At 43.0% G+C, this 17,249-nt stretch overlaps 1 protein-coding gene across 1 annotated transcript in view; it reads left to right on the top strand.

Annotated features, from left to right (window-relative positions):
* FIG4 (FIG4 phosphoinositide 5-phosphatase) overlaps positions 1-16,933 on the top strand; it is a 163,682-nt gene extending 146,749 nt beyond the window's left edge. Inside the window, exon 23 of the mRNA XM_039529156.1 lies at positions 16,567-16,933. Coding sequence (XP_039385090.1) covers positions 16,567-16,744 — 178 coding nt within the window. The 3' untranslated portion in view covers positions 16,745-16,933. The remainder of the gene's footprint in view (positions 1-16,566) is intronic.
* Positions 16,934-17,249: the final 316 nt, after the last annotated feature.

Raw genomic sequence — 17,249 nt, 5'->3', positions numbered from 1 at the left:
TCAAGTGTAGTTAATGGCCCTTCACGCTTTCCTGACAAAGTCCTGTCTGGGTACTCTGTCCCATCCTGGTGCATCTTGTGCCTCACCTAAGTGAGGATGGCTACTGAGCCTTTCAGAGAGTTTTATTCCAGCTGGCACAGGGTGAGCTGGACCTTTAAGAGGGTTGAGGGCTCAGATCACCCTGTACTAGTTTTAGCTAGCTTCCCTAGGTGAGGGCAGTGAGTGAAGTAATCTAACAAGGAGTCAGTTGACTAGGAACTGACCTTGCTAGGTGATAAGAAATGTTTCAGGGAGCAGGAAGGCTCCTGCAGGAGACCCTGGAGCAGGATGACTCCTAGATGGGCTGCCTGCTCAGTGTGGAGACTAAGAGCTGAGAAGGTCTACAGTGAAGCCCAGGAGCAGGAGAGACTTGTTGGGCTTTGAAGCCTGGGAAGAGGTGGGTTTTTGGGATTAGCCAGAGGGCTAAATCACCTTGCCTACTGTCTGACCAGCTTCCTGCTGCTGGTGAGAATTCACTGGATTTTGTGGTGGGGGTAGGATTAGATCTCCCTGAACACCAACTGTTTGACAGGAGTTTGAGCGAGTTAGGAAATAAGGGACACCTGCTTCCATCCCAGCAAACACAAAATGTTATTAGTTTGACTTATCCCCTCACCAGTCAATTGAGAGCTGCGGACGCTGCAGTTCAGGTTTCAACCTGGGGGGGAGGGATAGCTCAGTGGTTTGAGCATTGGCCTGCTAAACCCAGGGTTGTGAGTTCAATCCTTGAGGAGGCCACTTAGGAATCTGGGGCAAAAACTGGTCCTGCTAGTGAAGGCAGGGGGCTGGACTCGATGACCTTTCAAGGTCCCTTCTAGTTCTAGGAGATTGGTATATCTCCAATTATTACCTATATTACCTAACCTACTGAGCAATAACTATCCTACTGTAGGCTTACGTGGGGCTTTCCTACATATATGTTTTGTATCATTTAAGCAGTAATCTATTTAGAAACCAATCCACCCACAAGACCACTTTAACTGTGTTGGTTCTAAACTGATATAGTTGAAGTGGTACAAAAACTATGCTTTCCAGCCCCTCATGTTATGTCAACATTCCCCACTCGTTAGAGTTCTTGAGCAAAAACAGGGAAGTAAGGCCTATATTTTTTTATCCAAAAACAAACAAATTTTAAAGAATCATTTGAGCTTCTTTTTATATAGCGCAAAGAATCAAAGAAAACAAATGCATTTTTATTCTTTATAGTTCACTTTAAAATATTAGGGGTGAAGGCCTCACATCTGCTTCATGTCATATACACTGGATAAAAGGGCCAGAGCAGCATAAAGGGGGTCTTTAAGGCCTGTATATGGTTGGGGATTATTCCCCTGGTACATGCACTGCGGAACACTCATGTAAGGCTGCCCTCCGAGGACCCCCTCTCAAGTTGCGTCGGAGCTGGGGACAGGAGCAGCATGTCAGGGACAGGGCCGTAGCTTGTGGTGCTGTGGAGATTGTAACCAGTGGGCAGCTGTAACTGGGGCTTCCCAGGATGTTTAACTTTGTATCGGGGTCTTTCCAGCGCTCAGCTGTGAATTTCTTTGCTTTTGTAGATTTGTCTCAAGCCATTAACCCAATTTTAATGTTCTATAAATGTCCAAATCAGATAGAGGGGAAAAAAATATATAAAGCATTTAGTTGTAATTTCTGATTTGTATCCAAAGTAAAATCATATCTAAATAACTAGTCTGCTATATACAGGGTTTATGGTGAAGACTCTTGCCTAAAAGTGGCACGTCAGTCATTAACATGTATAGCAGGGGTAGGCAACCTATGGCACATGTGCCAAAGGCAGCACACGAGCTGATTTTCAGTGGCACTCACACTGCCTAGGTCCAGGGGGCTCTGTATTTTAATTTTAAATGAAGCTTCTTAAACATTTAAAAAACCTTATTTACTTTACATACAACAATAGTTTAGTTTTCTGTTATAGACTTATAGAAAGAGACCTTCTAAAAACGTTAAAATGTATTACTGGCACGCGAAACCTTTAAATTAGAATGAATAAAGGAAGACTTGGCACACCACTTCTGAAAGGTTGCTGACCCCTGGTGTATAGTGTATTACTATGAAATGTAAAGGCAGGTGTTTGCAAAGTTCACTCTTAGTGAGCACACGGGATATTTGTTTAAAAGTTGAGAAAGGCAAAATACAGTCTTTTATCAGAAGCTGCAAATTTGCTGGCTGGCTGACTGAAGCAAGGTTCTACATTCAGCTTGATGATAATTCTCTGTATGTGACACTAACTTTTGAACACTGCATCCAATCCATTCTAACATTCAGGGATTGTTCTAGGTGCCATTAGGCAGAACCATATTGATATTGATAAAAATTGAAAATCCAGAAGAGGGAATGGGAGAGCCATTTGCATCAGGTGAACAGACTGACACCTGCAACCGCTTCTCTAATTGTCTATTGATCAAAGAACTGGTTCATGGCAGCCATCAACACCTTCCAGTATAATAATACTGCCCACCCATCTCAGGTCATCCAGGGCATTAACATTTTAAACTATCTCCCAGGCAGAATGAAAAGAAATACTAATGGGGAGGGGGCACAGAGAGCCCCTGGCCTGGGGGTGGGAGTTGCAGGGAGTCCCTGAAATAGAGGAGGATGGGAGGGTGGCACACGGGGAGCCTGTAGAGGGAGAATAGAGGGATGTATGAAGCCCCTAGTGTGTGCAATGAGCTGTGCCTACAAAAGGTATGAAGTGTGCATGTTTTTCCGTCAGGACACTTTCACAGCAATTTTACTCCTATGCAAACCTACCTGGAGCGTTCTTGTCCACGCCTGATTTCTTTACAGATGACAAGGAGAGGCCCCTTTCAATGGGCTCTTGGCAAATGTCTGTTGTTTTTATGGAGTTTGCTAGCTGGGAGAGACTTTATCTATTCTATTCTAATGGGGAATGTGTACTATCACAACTCTTCCAAGCCCAGCTTCCACAGCTATCTTAGTTTCTGGGAGCAGCTAAGATAAGGGCTTGTCTAGATGGAGAGTTAGTGCACAGCAAGCTGGGATCTAAATCTACAGCACTTTAGCATGCTGTGCACTAAGTGGCAATGTGGACCCTGCTACTGTGCACCAAAAGTTTCCTACTCCCAGAGCAGGTCAAGGCACACTAGGAAATTTTTATTATGCAGCTGCAGAGTCCATGCAGCTGGTTAGTGTGCGGCATGCTAGTCGGCTGCGGATTTACACCCCAGCATGCTGCACACTAACTCTCTATCTAGACAAGCCCTTAAATTCTGCCCCTCAGAAACCTTCCCAGATGGTCCTTCCACCCATTTGCACTTAAAAGGTTGGATATCACAGCACTCAGCTTACATGAGCAATGAAGCATGTGACCCGCTAGTAGTTAATGTTTAGTTTTAAATTTTATAAATGTAATCACAAACTAGCACATTCTCGTCAAAGAGAGAACAAGATTTTCTCTTTAAAACAGTGTTCAGTAACATTAAATGCAACTCAGTTTGTTTATACGTGAATCACAATGTGAATCAAAGTGTTCCTGTGATGTCAGATGAATTCTAAATGCTCCAGGTTTTTGCCTAGATATATAGATTGAATTAGTCTGTAGAAGAATATCTTACTTTGATCAAATATTTGTGCTGTGGAACCTTCTGCATTCTGATGTGAGAGTGAACAATAAATATTAAACTTTGAGTCATGGCATTTAAGTGTGTATAGAAAACAGTCTTCTATTCCTTCATGAGTAGAAGATCTGGATCCTAATAACTATTAATTACTTAATTTAAAAAGACAGATACTAAAAATGTAGTTAGATAGAAAAATAGTTTCAGGGTTCAGTTTTCAACTGTAGGCTCCTTGTCAAGACATTCTACTCCAGCACTGAATGGTCATCTCAGTGGTTCTGTGTGTCCATGTTAGTTTTAGATATCAAGGTGTCGGTTGTTGTGGCGTTTAAATACAGAGGGGCTCCATTTGAAAATTGGGTCCTGGATATTTGTGACTGTCTTCATTAGGTTCTGAATAAGAAATAACATATCAAATCTTACACCATACATTTATGCAAAGAGTTTGACTTGTACCTGTATTTCTATAGAATGTTGTATGTATAGAATACAATATGCTAGATTAATTGAATCAACAATGTGCAGAGCCTAGGAGCCTTCCCTTTTTTTTTTTAACAAAAAGACACCACACAAAACTCTGAAAAGTATTATGATGCTATGAAACACTGGCTCAATAGGACCTCAACCTGTTTAGGACCTCAAGGTGTAATTGTAATACAAATAATAGTTCTCAGTTTGTCTATACTGCAGTGCAGTGGTTTTATCCATTTGTATACCACGTATTTACAGCAGAATGTAGCAGAATGTTTCACAGGAACAAAGCACAAAATGCTTGTGATGGGATTACTATGAGTTTGTGCCTACAGTTTTCTTTCATGATTTCAAATAGGCCTTTTTCTAAATTATTTTCTCATTCAGATTATCTTGATTTAGCCAGGGAACTGTTCGGTCACTTTTTATTACAATGGTTACTATGAAAATGCTTTGTAATTTTATTTTTTATCAGGCTTTCAAATTTATTTTGGCAATGTGACCATATTTGAGATTTAAACATTATATTAAAATTTATTGTCCATATGCAGTATTCTGTTTGCAATGTATTAAATTACATATTTATTGAAAATTTTGGTTTGAACAAATCACTGTTAAATACTGCAATTAATCTAGTTATTTCTAAATTGTGTGTTATGGTAGTCTCTTGATTTAGATTTTAATGTTTTATTAGTATTAAAAGTCTAATCACAGTCACAATATAATAAAACAATTACAGCTTGGCCCATCTCACTCTGAACCTCTGATCTCTCAGCTTTAGCATCTGACCGTCAACATTTTGGATGGAAATTCCTAGGTCTGTTCTTCAGGCCATCCTGCCTTCTCTTATCTCTGCACCTAAAGTATTTACATGCCTTTTTATAATCTCCATCCATCTGCTGATCTGGGACTTCTGTTTCCAGCCTGTGGATAGGATCATTCAATAGTTATTGATCACAAATATTTAATAATGTGGGGCATCCCTTTCAAAAGAGAAACACAAGACTCTCCCCTCCTCACTGGCCAGGAATTTCTCCCAGTTTCTCCTCTGATTCTAGTCTGGTTGATCTTTCAATTTTGGGTCTGTCTGTGCTCTGCATGAACTTGTGCTGTGAGCTCACTTCCATCTCTGTTTCGGGAATTTCTCCTTCAGCAGTGGAAATCTTTTTCTCTGTATGGTCTTCTTTTCTTCCCTCGGTCTATTAGAAGTCTCTCTTATGATGACATTCCTCTCCTGTGATTACTGTGGTGAGAAGCTTCTCCCTGCTTTTTATTTGGTTTGTAAAATGCTCATTGCTTGAGTATATTTCAGTGCTAAAACATGGACCCTTCTTTCTTGCAGCCATGGCATCAGTATGTTGGCATTTCAATTGGTTATTCTGGTCCTGCAGTCCTGGGAACTGCTGCTCTTCCAGCTCATGCTACTGTAATGCAACAACTGGTTTGTAGTGGCATATATCATCTGGCAGAAAGTAATATGCAGCTCCTGTCTCCTAGGCAAGAACAACTCCATGGAGGACCTTTGAGAAGTGAACCAACAGCAGAAGTCTCCAGCAGTTAGTTACTGGTCTCCCCACTTCTTCTAGGATCTTTAATCCTAAAGTTTGTAGGTTGGATGCATTTGCTTGGGATTGGAGCAGAGCACTAGGGTACTGTTGTTGGGTTTCTGGTTTGTTTTTTTCCCCCCTTTTTTGCTGATTCCCGGAGTTTAGAGGAAAATGAGGCAGCATGAAAGCAATCATGGTGGCTTCCTTGTGACTCCCTTTCCTCTGGTTCTCTGAACAATAATGCATCACCACTTAACTCCTTCTTAAAAACTGCCCTTCAGGTTTTACTTCTATCCCAAGGCCTAGTCAAGCTTATCAATCCTTGAACATCTGGTCTGAGGGTTTGGATGTTGAGACCATATTTAACTATAGGTTCTTCTTCGAGTGCTTGCTCATATCCATTCCAGTTAGGTGTGCGCGCCGTGCGTGCACGTTCGTCAGAAGATTTTTACCCTAGCAACTCCCGGTGGGTCGGCTGGGTCGCCCCCTAGAGTGGCACCACCATGGCACCGGATATATACCCCTGCCGACCCAACCGCTCCTCAGTTCCTTCTTACCACCCATGTCGGTCGTTGGAACAGTGGAGCGCGGCTTAGCTGTCCTCCACTTCCCTAGCTTCTCCTTGTTGTTGATAACTTTCTGTATATAGTTGTTTTAGATATATAGTGTAATTAGTATAAATAGTTCTTAGTTAGTTTAGAAATAGTTAGCGGGGTTTGGGCATTAGCCCCTTCCCCGCACCCGATGCCGGGGCCCATGCCCGGTTCACCAGGGTTCAAGCCGTGCTCGGCCTATAAAAAGCCGATGCCCACAAGCGATCCCCACGACTCGTGCCTGAAGTGCCTCGGGGAATTGCATGTATCAGATAAGTGTCGAATTTGCAAGGCATTTAAGCTGAGGACAAAGGAGAGGGACTTTCGCTTAAAGACTCTCCTCATGGAGGCGGCTTTGAACCCTCCGTCCTCGGCACCGGGCACCGACCGCACCGCCAGCAGCGCTCCTCCGGCACCGGAACGCACCGGCACCGCTAAGACACCGTGGCACCGGCCTTCTCCAGCGCGGGGCCCTGTTCGACACCGATCCCTCTCGCCAAGACAGAAGAGGTCGAAGTCTTCTACTTCTTCGATGCCTCCAATGACTCAGACTCAACCCCATTCGGACCGCCCGGCACCTACACCTGCTGCAGCACCGACGGCTGTGGTACCGTTGACTCCGGTCCCAAGAGGTCCGTCGAGTCCGGTCCCGGAGAGCTCCCCACCTGTGCTTGAGCTTATGGTCCCGTCTACACCTGAGACGTTCTCGGCTGCAAGGGACCTTATCGCTATGACTGCGTCTGTCCTGCCTCAACCCCCGGCACCGCCAGTGCAGATACTACATTCCAGAGGCAAACCTGCGATGATGACGCCTACCTCAGTTGGCTCGGCAGGCCAGCACCGATCTCGATCTAGGTCCCGGCGCCGTTCACCTTCTCAGGGCCACTCGCGGTCCCGGCACCGATCGCCATATTGGTACCGGTCGTACTCGCGGCATGGATCGGTATCTCATGCTGCTGAATACTCTCGGCACCGATCCCGGCACTGAGACTCTCGCAGCTGTTCCCGACGGAGACCATCGAGATCCAGGTCGACCTCCCAGCACAGGGCCGGTCGCAGGTCCCGATCTCGCTCTCGGCACTGGTACGGCTCCAGGCCCCAATCCCCGGCACCGAAGACATCACCAAGGTGGGAGAGGGCCTCATACTATCGCTCGGCCCCCCCGGCCATCCAGACACCCATCCGTGTCTTCACAGGCGGATAGCGCGTATGCCCAGGATGCTGATGTGCCTGCTGCACTGTTCCACGAGCCCCGGGCGCAGGATCAGGGACCTCAACAGTGGGGTTTCTGGACACCGTGGACATATCATCAGGCCCAAGGTACACCCCCAGGTCCGTCGGGCTCTGCCACCACAGAACATCGGGTGCCGGAGGCAACGATAAGCCGTCCTCCTCCCTCTCCTGTAGAGGAAGTGTCGGCCCAACCTCAGGACTCTCAACTCCCCGGCAAGGTACAACCCTCCCACCATGACGAGCCCTCGACCGACCCACTTGTCCCGGGTCTCTCCTCCTCTTCCTCCCCTGATGAGGCTGTAGCCGGAACCTCATCTGTCGGCCCTCCCCCAATCGACCTGCGTGCCCACCAGGACCTCCTCAGGCGTGTTGCACAAAATATGAACTTGCAGGTCGAGGAGGTACCGGAGGTGGAGGACCCAGTGGTGGACATTTTGTCGTCTGATGCCCCCACGAGAGTGGCTCTTCCCTTCATTCGGACAATCCAGGCCAATGCCAACACGATCTGGCAGCCTCCGGCCTCTGTCCCAACTGCTGCACGTGGCGTGGAACGTAAATATATGGTGCCCTCCAAGGGCTATGACTATCTGTATGTCCACCCCCAACCTTGCTCTCTCGTTGTCCAGTCGGTTAACAAGAGGGAGCGCCATGGACAGCAGGCTCCAGCCCCTAAATCTAAAGATGCTAGGCGCATGGACTTGCTGGGGCGCAAAGTCTATTCCGCAGGAGCCCTCCAACTCCGCGTGGCGAACCAACAAGCCCTCCTTAGCCGCTATAGCTATAATACCTGGGCGGCGGCGGACAAATTTAAGGAATTGCTTCCCCCAGGACTCCTTTCAGGAGTTTGCGGCTCTCCTAGATGAAGGGAAAAAAGTGGCTAGAACTTCCCTACAGGCTTCCCTAGATGCTGCGGACTCAGCAGCCAGGACACTAGCTTCAGGGGTCACTATGCGACATCTCTCATGGTTGCAGGTCTCAGGCCTCCCCCCGAGATGAAAACTGTTTGTTTTTTTCATTCTAGTACACTGTACTGCTGTGAAATAATGTCCTGTGATTCCAGCTTCTGTTTTCTTCAGTTTATTGGGACAAAGTTTTCAATAGTTAAATTAGGTTGGTGGCTCTCACATATATGAAATAACAAATTTGCACTGAATAGAAATAGAACATAAGTTCATGAATACAATCTTTTTTTTGGGGGGGGGGGGGGAGGACTGTTAAAATGTAACATTGATTAACAAGGAAACATAACTTCTTAATAAGACTCTTTAACATTCCAGATTTAGAATCTGGCAGTTCATACCTTATTAATTCAAAATGTATTATCATCCAGTAGTCAACACAAACTGCAAGTAAACACTAACTACAGTGATATGCTAGTTGTGTTTTCAAGAATAACTAGCCATGGTTTCCAGCAAATCATATTGATTTATACTGCTTTCCTTTTAGTTCCTTTTATCTTCTTACAAAGTTGTAACTCCTACTATGTCCATACAACTCTTGCAGTAGATGTTATGGTTTGATTTCTACCTTAGCTGAAGTGATTACAGTAAATACAACTGAATTACAATATAAAATTTAGGGCTGGATTTCTGGTTACCTAGACACTCTTAAGATTAGGCAATTTAAGATTTACTGGTGTGAGCTCTTTTTATAAGACAGTTTCTCTGAATTTACATGTCCCTGATATTTTTGGTATGATCTTTACAGGAGTTATAAAGGCTCTCCCATTTAAAAACTGATAGTGGGTAGAAGAATTTAACATTGTGCTCTCCATTTGTTTCTTCATTTTCCCTGAAATTTGAATTGCAATCACAATATATGAAAGATAAATCCCAACAGAAACAATGCCAAGTTCACTGGAATTATCAGAACAGCTTTGCAATTTAGAGTTCCTAACAAAACGGTGATTAGAAGAGATGGGTCTTTGGTAATTAAACAATAAAGCATAGGCAATTATAGTTTTATATTAAAACAGCACACATGCAGTAGTTGTCTTAGGCAATAAAGAAAGATAGACCCTTCCCTGCATTTGAATACAGCGCACTGTTGCTAAGATACCAACAAAGCACTAAACAAATAGCAATATCCTATAAAGGGATAGGCAATCTTTGGCACGCGGCCCATCAGGGAAATCCGGTGGCAGGCTGGGACAAGTTTGTTTACCTGCAGCATCCACAGGTTCAGCTGATAGCAGCTCCCACTGGCCGCGGTTCGCCATTCCAGGCCACTGGGGACTGCAGGAAGCAGCGTGGGACAAGAGATGAGCTGGCCTAAAGTGTACCCTAAAGTGAGGACATACTAAACAAAGATGACTAGAGAGAAGGGAATGATCAATGAGGGGAGAGTCATAGTAAAACCAACTGAAATTTACAATGTGTGTGAAAGTGTATCATTGAATCCAAGTAGCTGCTTTCCTTGCAAATTTTATATAAAACTTACCTAATTGTGACTATCCCATACCACTATTAAAATCTGGCGTTATTTAAAGAGGAAAATTGGATTGTTGCTAAATATCAACGTATGTGGAATGACCTTATTACCAGGCTTAGCTATAGAGGAGCCTAGGATTTGTGGGTGATGGCTCAGTTTCCCACAGAAACATCAATCTGGATCAGGATGTGCTCTGATGCCCCTATTTCTCTCTCCCCATCTCAAACCATTGAATGGTAGAAAATAAGAATTTCATGGTTTTATTTTTCTCTCATCCTTTATTTCTGGAGACCTCAGAGTTGACTTATGATGGTTTGACTTCTCCTCGCTCATAAGCGGAAACTTTGATGGGAGCAGCCTCTCACAGTCTAGTTCACCCACTTGAACAAAGATTTATTGTTGTGTGGAATGTAGCCTCTCAGAACCATATAATCTGAAGCACTAGGACTCCTCAAGCCTAGCTTTTATGTGGTTCCTTTTCTAGTTATGATCCATCTATTGCAAAATTATTTCGTACTAAGAGTGAAATTAAAGGTCTGGCTTCATAAATGACTCCATATCAAAGTAGTGCAGTCTGCCTAGAATTCTGTTACACATGGGCAACCTATATGGCCTATAAATGCGGAACTCAATATCCTCTAAAGCAGTGGTCCCCAACCTTTTTGTGGCCAGTAGCACATTTGTTTTCAGAAGAGTGTGGCAGGCACCAACAATTTTTCAAGCCTTATTTTGTATTTGTACATTAAATACAAAAAATCATATTTAATATTACATAATATATGAATCCATAAAATAAAAAAGGTAATTTTATATGTAAAAGGTATTAAATTAAATTATTTGGCAATAACTCTTTCACCTTACCATGTGAATTTGCTCTTTTTTTATCTACCCGTAAAAAAAAATTAAGGAGTTTTTACAAAAAACAGTTTTCATCTTATTTATTTTAAAAAAGTAAAACATTGTTTTATATTTATTATTCTTATATATTTATTTATATTTATGTATATATGTATATTTATTATTCTTATATATTCTTATATATTTTTTATTCTTACTTTAACATAGAATGAAGCCTGCAGCCCCGGAGTTCTCTGTCCCCGGCAGGCGCAGGGCCGCGGCTTCTCTTCGACTTAAACCGTGGCCCTGCGCCTGCTGGGGACAGAACACCGGCGCCCTCAGCCTGCAGCCCCAGAGAAGCCGGAGAGAAGCCACAGCCCTGTGCCTGCCAGGGACAGAGAACGCTGGCACCCGCAGCCCTGGAGTTCTCTGTCCCCGGCAGGGGCGAGGCCGCGGCTTCGCTCCCCTGATGGGCACTAAGCAGGCACACAAATGCCCCGGCGGGCACCATGTTGGGGACCACTGCTCTAAGGCATCTTATGCTGAAATGTATCATGACTTTTACTAATAATTGCTGGGTTAGTACAGTTCATCTTCTCCCGGACTTGGTTTGGGATGAAATCAAATTTGTGGTCATTTACCAGGAAATGATGACTGCAACAGTTAACTTTGTAATATCTACCATCCAGTACAGCATATGTGCTCTCAGCCCCAGTAGAGATGTAGCACAATATTGATGTATATTTTTGCCATCAGGTTAGATCTCTGAAGTAAAAGTAGTGTGCACTTATAGAAGAATCAGGAAGCCTGTTAAAGCTTTTCCTTATGTGCATGTAATACCATGCCACTACCCGAACTCCCATGGCCAGGAGTATCTCTGCAGTGCCCTGTCCAGCTGCCCTATTTTCCTCTTCTTCATGGCTCCTTAAACGCCACAGTCTTGCTTATCCACTTATAGCCCTTCTTGGGGTTTGGTTTTTTTATTAACACAATTCCAAAAAGCAAACACATAAGATCTTCCCCTCAGCCTTAAGCTGGGCACAGCCCCTGTTCCCTGTGGTATGGCCCTTCCTGCCACCTGAGCAGCCAACTTCCTTCTTCAGGAACCACTGCAGATGACCACTTCTCCCTGCAGCTTCACCCTGTAGTTCCCCCTCTAACATTGCTCTTGCTGAACTCCTTCTGACCTTTTATAGTGCAGGTGCAGCCCCACCTCCTGAATTGGTTCAAGTGGGAGCACCTGCTGTGGCATAAGGTAGCTGGACCTATTTCAATGACAGGGGACCAGCCACCTTGTGATATACATCCCTTCTCAGGGCCTTGCTGCATCAAAGGCAGGTTCTCCAGTTCTGGCTTCATTTTAACGCAACTGGCTGATCTCAAAAGCAATTTCTCTCTCTCTTTCTCTCTCTCTCTGAGTACTCTGCCCATCAAACATCTGGAGTCAGAAGTCCACCCCTTTCATCCTCTAGCATTTCATTTGGAATGCCAAGCCATGTTTGTCAGCTGCTGACTTATTCCTCTCTTCCAGGGCCTATCACTTGGCTTCTTCCACATTGGCCAATTCCATTTGGTGGTTCTCAGACAAGGAGAGCAAAGCTGTCACATTCACTCCTCTCAGTGTTGTATTAGCTTGGCAGCTGTAACTAGTGCTGCCATAACTGCAGAGTCTGCCCCAACCTACAGTTGCATGGCTTTCCTAATGAGCTCTCCCAGCTCATTAGCCTCCTCTGGTTCATTTTCTTTGCTTGGTGTATGAGCCTCTAAATCTCAAAATTGGCCAAACCGGACAGTCTACACAAAATAATAAATGGACACAAATCTGGAATCATAACATTCAAAAACCAGTGAGAGAACACTTCAGCCTCTCTAACCACTCAGTGACAGACTTGAAGGTGGCAGTTTTACAACAAAAAAACTTCAAAAACAGACTCCAAAGAGAGACTGCTGAACTTGAATTAATATGAAAATTAGATACAATTAACTTAGGTTCGAACAGAGACTGGGAATGGTTGGGCCATTACACTAATTGAATCTATTTCTCCATGTTAAGTATCCTCACACCTTCTATGGGTCATCTCGATTCACTTCAAAAGTTTTTTTTTTTTCTCCTGCTGATGATAGCTCATCTCAATTGATTGGCCTCTTACAGTTGGTATGGCTATTTCCACCTTTTCATGTTCTCTGTATGTATAAATATCATCTTGCTGTATGTTCCAGTCTATGCATCCGATGAAGTGGGCAGTAGCCCACAAAAGCTTATGGTCAAATAAATTTGTTAGTCTCTAAGGTGCCACAAGTACTCCTGTTCTTTTTGCGGATACAGATTAACATGGCTGCTACTCTGAAGCCTGAAATTAGGATTATGGTTACACTTAAAATCACCCCATAGAAGGGTACAGAAAAGCTTTGTGCTTAAATAACTGGCGCATTCAATATAGAGTATTAATTGCACTGATTTCTTAAGTTTTATGTTTTTTGTCTTCTGCATTGTATGTCTGCAACAAGGGTTGAAAAACCAGAATTTTTTTAATAGTATTAAGAGCTAGCATAGCATTAGACAGTATAATTGAATAGTAAATAAGTGTGTTTGAAAATGAGGTAGTTCTGCAAAACCTTTAATCTAAATCAGAAAAAATTCTTTTGGAAATAAGTGAATGTTTGTAGAGCTGACTTTTTTCAAGAAACTAAAATCAGGTCCCCAAATACCTGTCTTTAAGGACTTTTAAAAGGTTAACAATTCCCTTAATGTTCTAAGGTGACTGAACAAAATGGGTTTTCAGATTAATTTAAGAAGTCTGAGAACTGTGATCTGAATAGAATTATTTTTAATGCAACGTATTCTTTCATGAGCAGCTGAATGTAGAATTATACATTTTTGAGCCATGTGTATTGTATTGATTCACTAATCAGAGACCGTAGTTGGAGCCCTGCACTCGTGGAGGCCCAGGCAACCCCAGAGGCAGCAGGAGAGGGCAAGGCCAAAGGTCTGACCCTATACTGGCTCACAGATTGCTGTGCTTAGCAGTGCACGCTGGTCTCAATGTCACAATCCATTTGGGGCTATTGCCAACTGCCATAATTTAAAGCATCTTATATGCTACTCTAAACAATATAGAGAAAGCATAGAACTGATCTGTAAATCAGGGAACCACAGCTTGATCCTTTTGAAGCTCATGCCTCACTACTGCATCCTGTGGAAGCTGAATGCAACAAAATCTAAGCCATAGTTTCTTCCATGTCCCTTTTAAAGATTATTCTCTGTTTAACTATTTTTTCAGTGGTACAGCATCCAGTACAATGGAGCCTGATGACTGGGCCTCCTATGTGCTACTGCAATAGAGGTAGTCTATATAATAAGATTCCAGGATTGTTAAACTGTGTGTGCATCAGTCTGAAACCTAGAATTTCTGCTGAGTCAGTGTGAAGCAATGGAAAAACAGTACTAGCATGGTTGAGAACTCTGTTTAGAATATCACCATGTTCAGTAACCACTGTGATCTGTTACTGTCCAGTTTTTTAGTTGTCAGAATTTTTGGCTTTTTTACACTTTTTATGAATTACACCGATATGACAGCACAGGCTTTCACCTAGAAATAAAATTGAAATTTTGTTGCAATGCTAAACTGGGTGGAACCAGATTTGCTTTTCTGCTAAAAGAAAATGTATACTCAACAGTTAGCTTCGACAGCAAGATGTTGCTATGATTTCATAAACTATAAGCCTATGCAGGACAAGGATAATAGCTATCTATTGTGACAAAGTTCCTCCTCTACTTTGGTGGGTCTTATGCTTATTGGCGGATTCGGGAAACAGCCCAGAGACCTTCCCCTCTGGTAGAAGCCACAGTCCAGGTCAATTCCTCCTGTGTCTGATCAGGAGTTGGGAGGTTTGGGGCGGGGAACCCGGGCCCGCCCAGAGGATTCAGGGGGCCTGGGGCAAAGCAATTTCAGGTGCCCCTTCCATTAAAAAAAAGTTGCAAAACTATAGAATACTATATTCTCGTGGAGGGCCCTGGAGGCCCAGGGCAAATGGGGCAATTTGCCCTCCCGGGTGGCCCTGGGCCCACCTTCTACTCCGGGTTCCAGTCCAGGGCCCTGTGGACTACAGCTGTCTAGAGTGCCTCCTGGAACAGCTGCGCAACAGCTACTACTCCCTGGGCTACTTCCCCATGGCCTCCTCCCAACACCTTCTCTATCCTCACCACAGGACCTTTCTCCTGGTGCCTGATAATGCTTGTACTCAGTCTTCCAGCAATGTATCTTCTCACTCTCACTCTCAGCTCCTCGTGCCTCTTGCGCCCAGCTCCTCGCATGCATGCCACAAACTGAAGTGAGGTCCTTTTTAAACTCAGGTGCCCTGATTAGCTAGCCTGTCCTAATTGATTCTAGCAGTTTCTTAATTGGCTCCAGGTGTCTTAATTATCCTGCCTGTCTTAATTGGTTCTAGCAGGTTCCTGATTACAGTGCAGCCCCTGTCTAGTGCAGCCCCTGCTCTGGTCATTCAGGGAACAGAAAACTACTCATCCAGTGACCAGTATATTTGCCCTCTCCCAGACTCCTGTACCCCACTGGTCTGGGTCTGACACACTATGTTTGTACAACACCTAGCCCAATGGCACTGAGATCTATTTTTCAGTCTCTCGGTGCTACCACAATATAAACAATAAGTTTATATTATTATTAATATATTTATCTGCAACTGCTAAACTGACAGAAGCCTATTTAGTATGTGTGGAGATGGAGGTGTTCTTGTCCAAACTTAAAATCACAGTGTTCCAATGAATAATGGTCCTGAGTTTATTTTTAAAGTTCTTTATAAAGCAGATATTTCAACAGTCAGTTTTTAAGATATCCAGAAGGTGTGAGCCAGAACATATGAAGCTGATTGTTTAGAGAATTGGCACAATCCCCTTGAAACTTATGTGCCAGATTTCTGATCACTGGGAAATATTTTCTTATTCCTGATTAGCAGTTACAGGAGGATTTTTTTCAAATGTTGTAGACAACTCATAAGGTATGTATACACTTCAGGGGTGTGATTCCCAGCTTGAGGAGACATACCTGCACTAGGGCTACTCGAGCTAGCGAGCTAAAAATAGAGTATAGCCATGGCAATGAGAGCTGCAGGAGGGGCTAGCTGTCCTGAATACATGCCTATTAGAGGCCGCAGGCACATACTCAGGGTGGCTAGCCTGTCCTGCCACTTGTACCACTGTGGCTACATTCTATTTTCAGCACGCCTGCTAGCTTGATTACAGCTAGCCTGGGTATGAATTCAGCTTGAAGGGTCGACATGCCCTATAGTTCCATCAGACAGTTTTTCCTTAAATTTGATCTTAAATTGTGGCTTCTAGTAAATCAAGTTGCATTCACACAAAACAGTTAATGTGTAGGTTGTGGTTGTACTGTACCTTTTGATGGCAACATGTTAACCACTGATTAATCTGTTACTAAATCCAAACCCAAAATCCCACCTTTTGACAGTATACAGTTTAACTTGCTTCTCTTTACTGATCAACTGTGGTATTTTGTTCTAATATTAGAGTATTTAATATGTAAATATTGCTGCTAAAAATAAACATACAGTTTATTATCTGTGAGTAATAGCTCTTCTCATAATAACTAAGGTTGGTTGTTAATGCTACTGGAGTCTTAGATACAATATGAAAATGATTTGCAGTGCATTCTCTTTGAGTTTTTTCACTTAATATGTATTGCAATCAAAATTAATTGAGGTGCTACACTGCAATTGATTTATGTGTAATGTTGCTGATTTTAGACCTAATGCTAAAGGACTGTTTGGTTTTGACTTTTACAGAATACACATCTCCTCTTTTTCCCAAGACAACATTTATGAAGTCCAGCCTCCTAAAGTAGATAAGAAATCAATTGATATCTTCCACGCTCACATCCAGGCTGGCAGAGGCACCATGCAGCCACTGATAAAAGAAGACATCCTCATGTACAGAGAGTACATTAGAAACCGATATATGTGAGAACAGACTGTATTCAACTGCTTAGCATTGCTGGAGTGATGATACAAATCAATTTAGAAAGGAAGTCCAAGTTCAGCTATTTTGTGTTGGTAAAACAATGCAATTATTTATCAACCTGTATCTTTCTGAATGATTTCATTTTTGAGATATTGTGTGCTTTGCAAAAATAAAAATGTGATTGAAGATGTATTCTCTTTGATTGGAAAAATAACAGTATGTCTAAAATCAGAAAAACTAAATACAGCTCCAATTAAATATATAGTAATTTGAGATAAAGTAAACAGAGTATTTAAATTTAACATTAATTGAAACTACAGCTGTATGTAACACAAGAAAAAAACTTAAGTACCACAGTTAGCTCATGACAGAAAAGCTCTGTTTTCAGTCGAATGTTCTGTCATTTGTTGAAATTTGTTTGTTTAGCAAAATATGTTTGTAGCAAAGATGGAAAAGGTGTCAGTTTGGCCCAGGTATGAAACTGAAAAATTAAATCTAAAGTAGCAAA

The sequence above is a fragment of the Mauremys reevesii genome, linkage group 3 (assembly GCF_016161935.1).
Source record: "Mauremys reevesii isolate NIE-2019 linkage group 3, ASM1616193v1, whole genome shotgun sequence".
Lineage (NCBI taxonomy): Eukaryota > Metazoa > Chordata > Testudines > Geoemydidae > Mauremys > Mauremys reevesii.
The sequence above is the reverse complement of the archived record's forward strand: the minus strand, read 5'-3'. Positions and strand labels throughout refer to the sequence as shown.